We start from the raw sequence: 15,930 nt of genomic DNA on the forward strand, positions 1-15,930 counted from the left end.
CCCAACTTCCTGCCTGTTAGGACGGGAGTTCTAGGGACTGGGCTCCAGGCCCAAAGGCTCTTGGGCTGCGGTGGGCTCTGGAGCGGTTATCCTCACTGCACAGGCCAAGCGCCTTCTTCCCTGCCCTCAGCTGATTCTCTTTTGGGGGGGACCCCCACCGAGGCCCCTGTCCAGCTCTCAGCAGGCAGGGTTTTCTATGGAAACTAAAGAGCTGCTTCTCAGCTGGGCATTGGCGGCCTGGCGGATTCTACCTTCATTCAGGCAGAGACAGGTGGCAAGGCCAGCCCTTTGTGGCCTCCCCTGTTCATCCTTGTGTAAGGCTGGAGACAAAGGGTGTTGGGCGTCGCACCCCATCACTGAGCCCCCGTTACAGCCCTGCTGGAGGTGGAACATATGGGTGGCTGGGCGTGGATTGAAATGACAAACTGTGGCTCTTCTACAAATGTTGAAGGTTTATTTCAACAAAATGTGAAAAGAGTTCATTTGACTGAAGCTCCTCACGTGGCGGCGGTGTGTCCACCGACTCCTCGCCAAGAGGGGAGCAGGCTGCATTGTGAACAGAGAAAGGTAACACGGCAAGCTCGGTTCCAGCGAGTCCTGGTCACTACATCATTTTTTCTCCTGCCTCAGTAACCCCTCGTATCATGGGCTGTGGGAACATCCGACTGCTCACTTCTGCCTCTCCAAACAGACAATCCCTGTCCTGGGGAAGGGGGAGTAGGCACTACAGAGTTCTGGAGAGGAACCTTGTTCATTAAATGTGTCATAATCGGGTGGGACAAGGGGTGCTCAATGAGCACAACCCATGCCCACCCCCCACAGGACAGGCATCCAGGGGAGGAAACGATTTTCTCTCACCTGTGGGCATGTGGGATTTGACTTATTACAGAAAAGTGCAGAGGGATAATCTGGTCAGAGATGAATCCAGTTCTTACTTACAAGTGAGCAAATAACTAGCAAAAGTGCAAGCTTCTTCCTGGACTGGGAATTATCCTCCATTTTTTTCCTGCCCTTCTTGGAAAGTACCAAACACCTATACCTTCAGCCGAGCAGCCTGAGGCCGACTCTTGGAGGGGGCCCACTGCTATCCAGCCCTGTAGTGTTCCTCAGCAATCTAGAATTGCTACGTTCCACCGTCTCTGTGTACAAGGAGAAGAGGGGGGAGGCGGAACCCTTTCTTGTGTGTGAATTACAGGGTTAAGGCTCAAAACTGTAGCTTGTTCAGAAGTATTCATATCCCTGCTTCTACTGCATCTTAGTGATTTCCTCCTTGGTCGTCAGTGACAAATGCAATTAGCTGAGCTGTAGGAAGTGATGCCACCCCAGCCCTGATCACCTGCCACTCTTGCTTTAGGAAAACCAATGGGGGAATCAGTAAGCTCTTTTCTTGGATAAACTGGTTGTTGAAAATATGTTCTCTCTGCCACCCCTGTGGAGGCCCCTGCTGCTGGCTGGGGAAGGACCAGAAAGCCTGGGGGACAGCAGCACCATGAGTGAGTTGTGAGGGATCTTAAGGTCTTGTGGAGTCCGTGTTCCCTGGAAGCCTTCAAACACCAGGAAGGCCAGTGCCTGGTGCTGGGAGCACAGCTGCCCCCGGGGCCTCCCAGCATCTGTGGGAAGGCCTGCTGCTGTGTACATTCAGGGAAGGAGACGAGGCCCAGGGAGGACAGAAATGTCAGCTGCTAGGAGAGATGCCCCAGAAATAGGGATGAGCAGTGCTACAGGCACCACGGTGAGCTTCTTGCAACTGTCAAAGCTCCAGGCTTAACAGTGACAACCTTCCAGGTCCTAAGGAGAGCGACGTCTCCCTTCATGGCTACTCTTCCTGCAGCATGAGTGTGCATCGGGCAGAGGCTGGGCCTTTCACACCCTGACCTCACAGCTCCTAGGTACATGAGCTAGGTGAGAGGTGGCAGGTCAGCCACCGTCCATGTGTACTAAGAGAAGTTAATTTAGGGGCCTCAACCTTAGGTTAAGATTCACCATCTTGTCTATTTTCTTTTGCTCTTGGATCATGGTTTCCCCTCATCTTTGAGTTCTGATAAAGCTTGAAGCAATTTCATGCTCTGGCCTTTCTCCATAAGCAGAAATCTTGGTGTAGTTAAATGGGGACTGGTTCCTCTCCAGTGCCTACTGTGTGCTGGGCAGAATGTGGGGTGATAAACAATGGACTTGAGGTTTCCTTCTCTCCTGGGCCCCAGCCCTCCTCTGCTGCCTGTGGCTGAGGCTCATGAGGCTGGGGGACTGCTAACTGCCTGAAAACTCCTCATACATCCCTGTGCTGGGGTCAAGGGGCTATCGGGGCAGTGTAGTAAGAGCTCATGGTACCTGCTGTACCCTTCATTGCCTTCTGAGTCCTGTGCAGGGAGAGAGGACTGTTGACACAGCTGGGGTAATAAATACTGAACGGCGGGGTGGTTGTGACTGGGCTTTGTGATCCTATATCCCAGATGTCATGCATAACCTGAAACATTCAAGGGGAAGCAAAATGCCACTTTGTCTCCAGTGCTGGGTCTCCTGTGCCTTCTCATTACAGTGGATTCAGTTGTAAGAGGCAGCTGTAGCCCTTTTCTCCAGAGGCAGGGCAGGGATGGGCAGGAAGCTCTTCCTACGTGGAAGGGGAATCCATCGTGGAGAGGATCCGTACGACTTCTGCTCGCTGAGTAGGTGAGATGTGCTGGGTCATGTGGACGATGGAATCCATGGCAACCTCGGGATTGGCCTGTACCAAGCTGAAGCAGATTGAGGACGGTGAAAAGTGTCTCAACTGGGGCAGCTTTAGAACTGTCAGGCAAACATGCTAACATGGCCCACTGGCTTGCTTTCCTACATTAAAATGTCCTCAACAAGTCCAGCAACTTGGAAGGCTGAGGTAGGAGGATTGCAAATTCAAGGCCAGCCTTAGCAACTTAGCAAGACACTGTCTGAAAATGAAAAGGGCTGGGGTATATATAGAGCACCCCTAGGTTCAATCCCCAGTAATGACAAAAAACAAAAACAAAAACAAAAACACAAACAAACAAAAAACAAACCCATCAAAACAAAAACAGAACAAAAAACAAAAACCCTCCAACTCTGGGCTGGGGCTGTAGCTCAGTGGCAGAGTGCTTGCCTAGCACACGTAAGGCACTGGACTCAATCCTCAGCACCACATAAAAATAAAATAAAGGCATCTGTCCATCTACAACCATAAAACAACAAGTAGAGCACTTGCCTAGTAGGTATGAGGTCCTGAGTTCTATTTCTAATACCACAAACCAAACCCAAACCACCAGTATTGACAGAAATCTACATGAAAGGGGTGCCCTGGCTAAATCAGGGACAATATGGCAGCAAAACAAATACAGTGATAAATTAGTGAAAACACAAATTATTTTCTCTATACCAATAATGAATTTCTTTATAAAAATCTGAGTGCTGACTCATCATTGGGAAGGGTGGCTGACACTGGAAAGTTATCATTTTGCAACTTCATTGTAAAGACTGGTTCATGCAAGAATCACCAGTGGACATTAAGTCTAAGGGAAAATTTTGATGGGGAGCAAGACATTTGTATGACCTTCAAAAGTGTCTTTCCATAGACTGCTCATTAAGTGCAAGGAGGGAAAATCAGTAATTATACAGTGGAGAAATTGAGTAAGATCTTGACCAGGTGATGGAAATCAAATCAAATCAGGAGTGGCAGATGAACACTGTGTGCCTCCAGATGGGGACTCTGTGAAGGCCACATCACATAACCACATTAGGCAATCTCAAAATGAGCAATGGACTACAAATGGTAAATTTCTTTTCAATGCTGGAGATGAAATCCAGGACTATGCACCTGCTGGGCCAGAACCCTCCCACCACACATCCCAGCTCAGATGGCAGGCTGAAGATAAAGTTTTTAAATTAATGTCAAATTTTCTATACCTATGTACAAGAATATCTCAGCTAGGCACGGTAGCACATGCCTGTAATCCCAGTGGCTCCTGAGGCTGAGGCAGGATTGCAAGTTCAAAGCCAGTCTCAGCAACTTAGTGAGACTCTGTCTCAAAATAAACAAAAACGGGGTGTGTGTGTGGGGGGGTGGATGGTGTTTGGATCGTGGCTCAGTAGTAAAGCACTTGACTAGCTTGTGTGAGGCACTGGGTTAGATGCTCAGCACCATGTATAATAAATAAAAATAAATCTCTATCAACAACTAAAGGAAAAAAAAAAAAAAAAAAAAAAACGGCTGGTTAAGGGGTTAAGTGGCCCTGGGCTCAATTCCTGGTACCAAACAAACAAAACTCTATTGTTAGCACACAAATGATAAAAGCAAATGGGGCAATGTAAGTTATAGGTAAATTTAGGAGCAGATATATAGAGGGGTGTTTTCTAAAACTAAGAACAGTTTGGTAACTTTTCCACAATTAAATATTTCCAAATATTATGAAAATGCCCAAGTAGGTACCATACAGTTAGCTTTCCTTCCTCCCAAAATTTTTATCTGGTTCGAGTCTGTGTATTCAGAACTAACAGGTGTGTGCAACCAAACTAAGCTTTTATCCAGTTGAGATTACTAAGTGCCCCTGGGAACCAGAGAAAGAAATGTGCCTCAGGGCTGTATTGTATAGCAGTCTCCAACATCAAGAGGCCACAAAAATCGGGACATCATGTCATGATTTGTTCTGAACTTTCTATTCCAAAGAAACTAGTCCCTCTAGTGGGGCACTGTGGTGCATGCCTGTAATCCCAGCGGCTTAGGAGGCTGAGGCAGGAGGATTGCAAGTTCAAAACCAGACTCAGCAACCTAGTGAGGTCCTAAGCAATTCAGTGAGACCCTATCTCTAAATAAAAATTTAAAAAGGGCTGGGGATGTGGCCCAGTTTTTAAACGCCCCTGTGTTCAATCCCCCACTGAAAAAAGGAAAAAAAAAATAGCCCTTGTAGTTCAGGTAAGTCTCCCTTGCTGGTCTCACCTGCGGATCTGCTTGAGCACGTAGTCTCTGCTGATGTATTTGATGTTTTCCTCTATCACTGATCGAACACCATCTTCTTCGGTCAGTTGTTTCTCCAGCCATTCCACCAGGTCCTTATTATTGTCCCACACATAAGCCTGCAAACAGTGACTCTTAGTGAAACACTGGGATCAGGCCAGGCCCCATCACCTGATCTGTTACTGGAAAGTTTACTCCTAAAGCTTGCTTAGTGTAAAAAATGCTGGCCATTGTAATAGGAGGAGACAGGGGAGTTGCACTTCCTGTTTCTCTCCTGTGAGCTGCACAGACACATTCAGATCCTCCAGCTGGGCTCTCCCAGGGCATCAGGATTCACCCCACACTGTTGCCAGATTTAGGGTAGCTACCTATGCTACAAAGGCTAAGAGATTCAATAACCTGACAGGTTTGAGAGAAATAGTTAATAGCTCACATGGCTTAGTAAAGTGTGACTGAGAAGTTAGGGTAGTTTGGTTAATTTTTTTTTTCTTTTGGAGAAACTGAAACATAGTTCCCAAAGTGTGTCTCGGGTCCCATTGAGGCCTGGCAAGTGAGGCCCTGAACTGTGCCTTGGTCCTGCTATGGAAGCCTCCTGCAGTCCAGCCACTGTTTCACTGAGACCCTGGAGGAAGTCTCACTGCTACAGAAGAGCCACCAGGACAGAAACCTGCCCCCATCTTACTAGCTATGAGAGTATGAAAAAGGGTTAGGAAGTCTACAACCCTGAAAGACTCAGTAAACCACTGCCTGTCTCCTGTTTTTCAAGATCATTTAGCTGAGTATTTCCTAGGTAGTTGACTACATAATAATTCAGGAGTGTGTTGGAAGCCTAATAGCCTTCTCCTTGCTCTCTTCTCCTCTCATTTTCTTTACAAATCATTTAGGAATCGTTTTGTTAATGGTTTCCGGAAAACCAAGTACCACCATTAGGGCTCATTCATATTTATGTCATTTTGTTTGGGTAATTAAACACAAAGCTCGTCATTTAAAGGTGCGCTATCCTTCTCTGTTATCACTAACGAAGTCAAAGTCAGAATGACAATGAGTTTTGCTGTAATTTAATAGGTGGGTACAGTGGAAACTAGAGGCTTCTTCGGGGATTGCCATGTGACGAGAGGAAACCTGGACACAGGCAAGGACACAAGAGGCACCACTGCAACCAGAGGGCCTGTGAAGACACCGAGGGAACATTCCCATCACACCCTCCAAGAGGCCTCCGCAGCAGGAAAGTGGGCACTGGGCTGTTTTCAACCTGGTTCATGCCTTTAAAAACATGGTGTTAACCGTCTGTGGTGGCGCACACCTGTAATATCAGCTACTGGGGAAGCTGAGGCAGGAGGATCCCAAGTTGGAGGCCAGCCTGGACAATTGGCAAGGCCTCATTTCAAAATAAAATGACAAGGGCTGAGGACATGGCCCAGTGGTGGAGCACTTGCCTAGCATGCATGAGGCCCTTGGTTCAATCCCCGGCATGGCAAAACAAATGAACAAACGAAAAACCCTAAAAAATGTAGTTCTTTTCAGACTCTCACTTCCTAGTCCTAACAGCTGGCAAGTTAGCTGTGATTGGTTATTATGTGCCACTTCACTGACTTTGGTGTCTCTAAAAACCTGTAAGGAATCCTTTACACATGAAGGATGCACTCCCAGGACTAGACACCAGCAGTGAGCTTTTTCTTGCGCTCTGTCCATTTCCTTTTCTGGCTCCAGATCTGCCCATCTCTACCTGTCATCACTGACAGATCAGCTCTTCTTCAGCTGGGATGGTGCCTCGTGACAGTGTGAACCTGAGGGAGCCAGACCACTTCTCTATGCCTCACAAAGGACTGAAGGTGTTTTGTTTGTTGGTGTGTGTGTGTGTGTGTGTGTGTGTGTGTGTGTGTGTACTGGGGATTGAACCCAGCCCTTTTTTTATTTTGAGGCAGGGCCTTGCTAAATTGCTGAGGCTGGCTGGGATTACAGGAATGGGCCATGGTGCCCTGTTCAACAGCATCTCTTGAGGCTCAGTGGCAGGGAAGTGTTTTGCTCCTAAGGAAAGGAAGTGCCACATCAATTACTACTACCAAGGGGGAGATGGGTAGCACTGTTTCCCCCATGTGTGGTTGTCTTAACTCATGAGTTCTGGGATAAGGAGCCATATGGGGACAGACACACCTGGAGTCCAGACTCCAATCACTGCCATCTAAACTTCCACATTTCCATTTTTTTTTTTTTTTTTTTTTTTTTTTGGTGCTGGGGTTTTGAACCCAGGGCCTTGTGCTTGTGAGGCAAGCACTCTACCAACTGAGCTATATCCCCAGCCCTTCCACATTTCCATTTCTATCACTGGTAAAGTAGATTTCTCCATAGTTCCAAGATTTATACCTTCCCCTACTTAAAACGATTTGCGGGGAGGGAAAAATAAAACAATGGATGCTTCTTGGATTTCAGGATGGGGGAAAAAAAACCAACTAGATTTACCCAAGAATCCCAAAGCCTTTAGTTTAGGAGAATATTTAATACTCTTATTAATCATTTTTAATCCGTTTGCTTTTAATTAAGAAACAGCATGATGCTTTCCTATCAACATATGCCAGGGAGCAGATTAATTGTGGCTTAAGATAACTCTCCTTGATTGGTGTAATGTATTAGCTAACGAGATGCCTGCTTCTAACGATGCTCAGACACTACTTTGGAAAGCCAGCTACCCTCTAGAGAAAACTCTTCTGCCTTCCCCTCCTGCAGCCACAGAATATGCTAGGTGTTTAAACACTTAAGAAAGTTCCCAGACAAGATTAGAGCAGCACATTCTAAGTTTTACAGTTGCTTGAAAATATGGGCCCTATATATGGAACTGCTGTTCATGTAAATAGGTTCACTGGATGATAGCTGCCAAGCCCTAACCCCGATAAAATGTAGGTCACAGCCCAGAGTGCACAAAGGCAAAAGGGCTGCAAGTCCTAATCCATGTGTTTAGTACGAATAAACGAATGCACCTCCATGCACCTCCATGGCACTGGTTTTCAGACCTGGGAGGGCTTCATATGCTGTTGTGAGCTAACATGTCCCAGCTGGGTTCTCTGTGGAGTTTACAACTCCTTGTCTGGCCTCTTTAGAATGTCTTAAGACATTCTAGCCATCTAGGACAGGGATTCCAGTTCCAGGAAAAAAGCTATCATCACTTCTCTCTTTAGAATTAGGAAAATGTGACTGATATTCCCAGTATTTCAGTGTTATTTTTTAGTTATAGGTAAACACAATATCTTTATTTTATTTTATTTTTACAAGGTGCTGAGGATTGAACCCAGTGCCTCACACATGCTAGGTGAGCACTCTACCACTGAGCCGCAACTCGAGCCCTCAGTGTGGATTTTAAATAAATGTGAAATGATGGGTGGCTAACCTTATGATGGGCCTGCACTTATATGTCACCTGCCTGATATGCCAATCAGACATTTTAATACCAATAAAGACACTTTCTGTCTGAAACAATGGAGGAGTATCTTAGGCTCTACTTAGCCTCACTATTATATGTAATAATCTAGCTTACAAAAATCTACATAACCTGTTTGGAAAGTTTGGTTTCTAAAAGCTGTTACGCCTGATGTCCGCAATGGTATAGCAGGGCCAAGGAGTGAGCCCTGATCACTACACACTACAAAGAACTCACCTTGTGAGCTTTTTAGAGACACCTCCAGCTGGGGAAGTTCCTTGCAGTTCTCACCTAGATTCACCTAGGAGCCACCCAGTGCAGTGGGGTGCGATGACACACACATCCCTGAGCAAGTGCATATTTTGGAAAGACATTTCAATATGCCTCAACTTATAAGCCTTACCTATACAAGAAGCAACGTGATTTTTTCAGAGGCTCTGGAGTACAGCAGCAAAAGGCCACATGGGCCAGAGTGGCTTGCTGGACTCCCATCTCCTGAGAGCCACCTTGCCCCAGGCCCATGATAGGGCCAAAGCAGCACTTTCCTGGTTGTGCCTTACCTCCTCCCTTTCTGCTCCTACACAAAAAGTATGATTAAGTGACTCTATCAATGGTGCTTTTTCCTGTTATCCTCACAAAGGCTACCTATCTGGAGCTCTGGAATATGGGTAAGTGAGTAGCCATCTGGAAAGTAACAGTACCTGAAGGCACTAAGCTGTGGGAACATGACAGCCAGCCAAATCAGAGTTTTCACCCAGCATCCCTACTGCCCATTAACACTGTGAAGTCACACACCTCTGTTGTTACTTTCAGCTTCTAATACACTGTGCTGAGGCCACTGTGCTCTGTGCTTATGTAGTCTGAACTTACTGAGCCTTGTGAATCGTGAATGTCACTCCCATTTTACATATGAGGAAATGGAGATTCAAATAATATGCCTAGCAGTAAATGGCAAAGCTGTGTTCCCAAAGGTTTGTAAGATTCCAAAACCCACATTCTTCTCCTTGTTCTAATCCCAATTTCTACTACTGAAGGGGAGGACCAATCAGCCTGTTTGAAAAACTATGTACCTCAAATTGTGAAAGTAAGAAATCAAGACAGAAAACATGCCCTTGAAACAAATGTGCACCACACACTTACAAACCAATTTAAACCACTGTTCTTGTTTTCAGGGAGCTGTAGTGGTGCTTTGCTTCCGCCTGCAGTGAACCATAAACTTTACCGTTTCCTACAATAGGACTGTCCCAGTGGATCCAAACAGAATCCTATAATTCATGGTAACGGATACCTCTAAGAGAAACAAAAGAATCACACTTCTCAGTTATATAACATCAGTGTCTTTAATTTTTTGTCCTCGAATCTCCTTTTTCAGGATTAAGATTAAAAAAACAAATTCTCTAGGAAAAAAGAACACACGGCATGGCTAGTAGATGCCTATCACTACATGTCCTTCCCCACCGGTCACCACAGTAAGGATTAGAGGGTCACTTCTTGGTGCAAAGCGAGGGTCTAGACTTAGACACTTTCTGCACTTGAGAGACACAGCATATTAGACACTTTCTGCAACTTGAGAGACACAGTATATAAAATCTGTCACTGTTTGAAGAACCAAAAAAAAAAAAAAAAAAAAAGGTCTTAAGCGATTTCCTAACAAGAAGCAGATTCTACAGCAGCCCTTCAGAGGCGGCCTGGTGGCTTCTGAACACTGCAACACTCTCTTCTCTCAAGGGCGCTGCAGATTTTATCACCCACCCCACACTAAACTAGGTCCTGCTGAGCCTGCAGAATATGGAAGGAGGTTTCAAAGCCATATGCCCTGACTTCAGAGGATCACCCGTCCTTACTGTCTCTCCTTGCTGTCCCCTGGATGGAGAATTCTGGAGGATGCTGTCTTTTGTACACTGGAACAAGAATTGAGAAATTGTCTCAATTCTTGGTATGATTGGTTCCCAGTGCTCAGCCTCTTCTGGGCTATGAGACTGGAGGTGTCTCCTGTACTTGTTCTAGCCGGGAGCCTGTGCACATATAGTCAACTGTTCTCTCCACTGGTAAGAGATGGCAATGACCTGTTTCTTCAGACACACTATCCCCTGGGAGCAGGATGCTAAGGAGCAAGCGAGGGGCCTATCTACTCACTTCACGCTTGGGGGGGGAAACTATTCCTTCTCCTCATCCTTGTGCCTACTGAGGCTGTGCACGTCCATTAGTGACTAATGCGGTAGGAAGCGACTCGGGCCTCTCCTGGCCACACACACACACACTCCATTTACCTAGCCGGCCACTCTTAACTGGAGAACAACCTCTTATTTTACACTTGCGTGACTTTCAATGCCAACTTCCACTAGAAACTGCCAGTAGCCACTGACAAAATTGTCTCACTCAATTATGATGCCACAGGCTGACCTTAACCTGAACCAAATGTCGGAGAAGGCTGCGCTCCCCTGCTGCGTATCTGAAATATTTATCCAAAGAAGCTTTTCAGTCGTAAAGAAATAGGCAGACTTAACACAAAGGTGAATCTTAGAAGCACCCTACTGCACTGGCTTTAAAACCAACAGTGAATCCTGGAGTTCCTTGCTGAGAATGATTAGCAGATGCTTCAGGCGACATTTTCCAGAAAGAAGCCAGAGTGCCCCTTTTTGTAGGCCAAAACCCTTCAAGCCACCACCCTCGGGCAGCCAGCCCTCCATCAATGCTCTAACCTGGTAGTCACCAAAGGTTTTGATTACAGAGCTAACAGAAAGATAGAAAAGTATATTTTGAGCACATACTATCAATATTCTGATAAAATATATACCAACACAATTTAATCCATATACTAACTGTTAGCTGCTAATAAAGGTTAACTTTTTTTTGTGTGCGGTGTTGGGGAATAAACACAGGGCCTTGTGTATGCTAGGCAAGCAATAGACCACTGAGCTACAACTGCAGTCCCCACTTTCTTTTCTTTTTTTGGTACTGGGATTGAACCCAGGGGTGCTTAACCACTGAGTCACATCCCTACCCCTTTATAATAATTTTTTGAGATAGGGCCTTATTAAGTTGCTACTGCTGGCTTTGAACTTGCAATCCTCCTGCTTCAGCCTTAAGTCACTGGGATTACAGGTGTGCACCACTGTACCCAGATTTAGCTTTTTATTCCCATCCTATTGTGCCCTATCTTACACACATTGTTATTCCAGGGCCAAATGCAAGTGTGTCTGCTATGTCATCCTGGCCTCCAACCTGTCCCATCCCTAATCACGAGACAAGAGCACCAGGAATGCCATCCCAGGGGCCTGCTTTATGGCATGCATACTTCCTATGGAATCACCCTGAGAAGATGCTAGATTCCCAGTTCCTTACATGCAGGCTGGACATTCCCTCCCATCTCTCACTTAATCAGATCTTTCCTTGTAGTCTGTAGCATCTCCTCCTATCACATTCTATTAGCCTTCCTGCTTCTACCCCTCTTCTATTCCATCCTCCACAGCTCCCCAAGTAGTGTTTCTAAAACAGAAATCAGAGCATATCATTCTGCTGCTTAAAATATCTTAGTAGCTTCCCACAGACCTCAGGATAAAGTCTAGATTCCTCAATAGTATTCAGGGCCTTGTGATCAGCACCCTAACCCCAACCCTTCTTATCCAGCACTTGATCTCTGAACCATACTGAAATATTTGCTGTATGCATGCATACTGCTTTTGCTATCATGCACTGGAACATTCTTTTCCTACCCCACCCCCGCCACCAATCCAACCTCTCCCTCTGGTCCATTCCCACTTTATTTTTGAGTCTCTCCTGAGATATTACTTTCTCCAGAAGTATTCTCTGTCTCTCCTCCTTCCCCAAGGTTGGATGTCTTCTCTTTGACTATGCTATCTGCTGTGTTTAGTGCAGGACCTCTTGACTCATCTGACTCCCCCAAGAGAGAAGATCTGTGTGGGACTTGGGGATATAGCTCAGTTGATAGAGTGCTTGCCTCACATGCACAAGGCCCTGGGTTCTCAAGCCCCAGCACCAACAAAAAAATAACAATAAAAACAAGGCCCTGGGTTCAATCCCTAGCACAAACAACAACAAAAAAAACTGGTGTGGACAGGGTCCTACTGGTGTCTAGGAATGTTGTGAGTGTTCATAAAGATTTGCTGAATGACTGCATGAGCTGCAAAATATGTCCTCTCACCTCTTCTAATAAGATGTCAGGAATGTTATTGGCTATGTGTGTATGGGAAAAAGGACTTAGGCCTCTAGGATTCCTTTCCATTCCTGCCCTTCAAAGCCTATAGATTCTTACATGAAGAGCCTGCAACCCTCACGTGGGGATGAGAAGCACATGAAGGCTCCTCTGGTGACCACCTACCTTCACTGTTCCTTCCACTTCCACAAACCAACGCCTTAACATGGCCTGAATCTGGCCATCGGTTAGCTCAGGGTTGGCATTGTGGATTTTCTTCTTGACCAGGTCCTCCAACAGGAGACGTCTCAGCCGCCAGTAAAAGAAGGTTCGGGATGTTTTCCAATCCAGGATATCCTATATACAGATAAGAGTAAGCTTACTCAACACAACCCTAATCTCTGTTCAGCACTCGGTCTAGAGGGAACACCAAGAGGCATAAAAACCTACTCTTGGGCTGGGATGTAGCTCAGTGGCAAAGCATCTGTCTTGCATTCACAAAGCCCTGGGTTCGCCCTGCTGACTGCAGCATGGTACACAGCTTTGGGCCTGGCAACTGCTCAGCCCACACATCACTGAGAGGTTCTGGGGAAAAGACTGGAAATTCCCAGATAGCCAGAGAGAGAGAAACTGGTTTTGAGAAAACTGCTCAGATGACTTGCATGCACCTCAAAGATGAATTAACTGCTGTGGAAACCTGATTCTATAGTAACCCATAGCCAGAGGACCATAGGTAACTGTCACCAGTGAAGGCACACGTGCCTCAGTTTCCCACCAGTGAAATGAACCTGGCGACCTGAGGAATCCATGGAAACCTAAATCATACTTTGCTTTGGGATGACAATAGAAAAAGGAAAAGTTAAAAAAAAAAAAAAAAGGAACTCATTTGCACAAGCTCTTTTAGTCTGGCCCTAACAGCTCCCTGCTTGCGGGCCTGGGAGCATGGCACACTTACTTGTGGGTCTCTGACAAATAGGGAGAAGTGGCAACCATTGTACTTACGTTAATAACACCCTTCTCCTGCATCCGGCCTGGTGTGTCGTGCAAGTCAGCAAACTGCACGGCTACCTGGTGGTAAATGGGAATCAGGAATTCCTCCCGCTCCTTCAACTTGTTTTCCAGCTCCTTCCGCTCAGCTGGGCTTAGCTCGGGGGTGCCTGCAATTAGAGAAACCTGCCTGTCACACTCTGTGGTGATCAGGAATCTGCACAGAAGCAGCCGCAGTCCTGGGAAGCTCAACGTCACCCTGCCTTCTTTCCTCTGGGATCTGGCTCTCCACTGTCTTCATGACCTCTTTGCTGTATAACATGACTCTATAAGATGCCTGCCCTGTCTTTACTTTGCCACAGGAAGCCCAAATGCCACCTTTTCTCTATGGAGGTCACAAGTATGAAAGCAGTGATGGCAGCCTGGTTCCCAGGCCTCTCTCTGAGCAGGTGCAAACAACCACAAAGAGGCCTGCACCTCTCATCAGCTCGCTGACTAGCAGCCAGGCCCCTCCATCCCCCACAGGCCACGACCTCACCTATCCTTGCTGACCAGTGTCAGAGCAGACAGACTATTCTGATTGTGGGGTGTGACAAGACAGCTCTCCCAGTGTTCAGAGCATAAACCAGCAGCTCTAGTTTTCCCACGTCCACACTGGTAAGTAACTGAATAACTGCTGAAGTTGTAAGCTACAGCATCCTACAGTTTCTAATCTTAGGTTTGGAATGCTTAACCTCAAATTAGTAAAATCCAATCTAATTAGAGCCAGATCCGTGTGTCTTGGGTCAGTTCAGTGGATTAGCCTCTGGCCTCCCACCTGGACTGCTACTGACTGAGACAACCCCTGACCAGAGTGACAAAGACATTAGTTCTTGGGTTAAAAAAGAAGGAAGAGGAAAAAACAAAAAGGCAGTTCACAAACCCCAGTTGGATTACTGAGCATATAAATCCATAGTCCCCTCACTTAACAGAGAGGAGACTAGAATTCCTTATAACAAGGAGACCACCCCCTCCAATCAATAGTGTCCTAGTAGAGGTGTTGCTATGTTGGACTTTTCTTCCTAATTACTTTCAGAATGGGATTTGCAATCAATACTGAAAATTTAGCTGCCTGCCTAGTAAGGAGGAGTAAGTCTAGCTGAAGGAGCAATAGGTGACAGCCCCTGGTGTTGGGGACAACCTGATGTGCTTTGTCACAAAAGCTGACAACTACATGAGCACAGGTGACGTGATGCAGAAGAGAAAGGTCTATTGCAAGCATGCCTGTTTCAGAACAGGCCTTGTTTTTAATGCTACCATGAATCATAAGCCATAAACAGCCTTGGGCCGCTGAGTGCGCCGTAAGTATTCTACATGAACGGTGCTAACAGAACAGGGATGTACTCATAGCTTCTTTTTATGAATTTTTTGGATGCTCAATTCTCCCTCCTCTCCCCTTTTAAAAACCCATTAGTATTTTAAAACTATCAAAGGGGGGCTGGGGATATAGCTCAGTTGGTAGAGTGTTTGCCTCGCATGCACAAGGCCCTGGATTCAATTCCTAGTACCACTACCAAAAAACAAAACAAAACAAAAAAACTGTGATGAAGGGTTGAAGGGTGCCAGAAAACTATCTTTTCTTCAGCTTTCACACAATGGATACTTCAAAAGCCTTCCTTTCAAAACAGGTAAATAGAATGACCACACTGAGCTCCACACCACAGGTTAACACCATGACCATTCATTCCAGTGTGGCCCTGCCTGGAGAGCTGACTGGAAGTGGGTGACAGGTGTCTTCTGAGATGAGCCTTTCTTAGTTAGAATGCCCTTGATAGGGAAGCAAATGTGTTTCCTTCTCCACTGAGAAGAACCAAGACCTCATTGGAGAAATGGCTGATTACAGGGCTGCAGCAGGAAAAATATGAGCCCAGAACATGTGTCAAAAAGCAAGGAAGCAGTTGGTTGAGAAATGTAAGAAGGATGCAGATGCCAGTTTGAATATGTTCTGCTGGCTAAATCAGATGGTTTGAACACTAAAATAATAATAATTGTGAGAATATCTATGAAGTAAGAATCTTCATATAAATAATTAAATGGTGGAGAAAGGAAGAGGAATGTTCTCCCTTTCAGTAGAATAATAATTAAAACAGAAGGAATGATGAAATTAGAAAATTACCACTTTATAACCATCATAGTAATTGATTCTGCTAAGACTCATCAATGGATACTAAAACTAGTGAGGGACAGTTTGATGAGGAACAGAGTCTTCATAAAGTCTTAAAGTATCTCTTTACAAATCACTTATTAAGAAAAGGAAAATGGGCTGGGAGAATGGCGCATGCCTGTAATCTCAGTAACTCAGGAGGCTAAGACAGGAGGATTGCAAGTTTGAGGCCAGTCTCAGCAACTTAGTGGGAAAGCTGGTAAAATTTTAAT

General features: G+C 45.8%; 1 protein-coding gene across 6 annotated transcripts in view; it reads right to left on the minus strand.

Moving 5' to 3' along the window:
- Positions 1-423: 423 nt before the first annotated feature.
- The window catches only part of Acaca (acetyl-CoA carboxylase alpha), a 271,109-nt gene continuing 255,602 nt past the window's right edge, over positions 424-15,930 (minus strand). For 4 of the 6 annotated variants that reach the window (XM_076871149.1, XM_076871147.1, XM_076871151.1 and 1 more), the window contains 4 exons: positions 13,531-13,685; positions 12,715-12,885; positions 4,943-5,079; positions 424-2,732 (listed from right to left, as the gene is read on the minus strand). In XM_076871149.1, coding sequence (XP_076727264.1) covers positions 2,609-2,732; positions 4,943-5,079; positions 12,715-12,885; positions 13,531-13,685 — 587 coding nt within the window. In that variant the 3' untranslated portion in view covers positions 424-2,608. The remainder of the gene's footprint in view (positions 2,733-4,942; positions 5,080-12,714; positions 12,886-13,530; positions 13,686-15,930) is intronic. The other 2 variants (XM_076871152.2, XM_076871153.2) reach the window with 1 other exon arrangement.

This window comes from Callospermophilus lateralis, chromosome 11 (assembly GCF_048772815.1).
Source record: "Callospermophilus lateralis isolate mCalLat2 chromosome 11, mCalLat2.hap1, whole genome shotgun sequence".
Lineage (NCBI taxonomy): Eukaryota > Metazoa > Chordata > Mammalia > Rodentia > Sciuridae > Callospermophilus > Callospermophilus lateralis.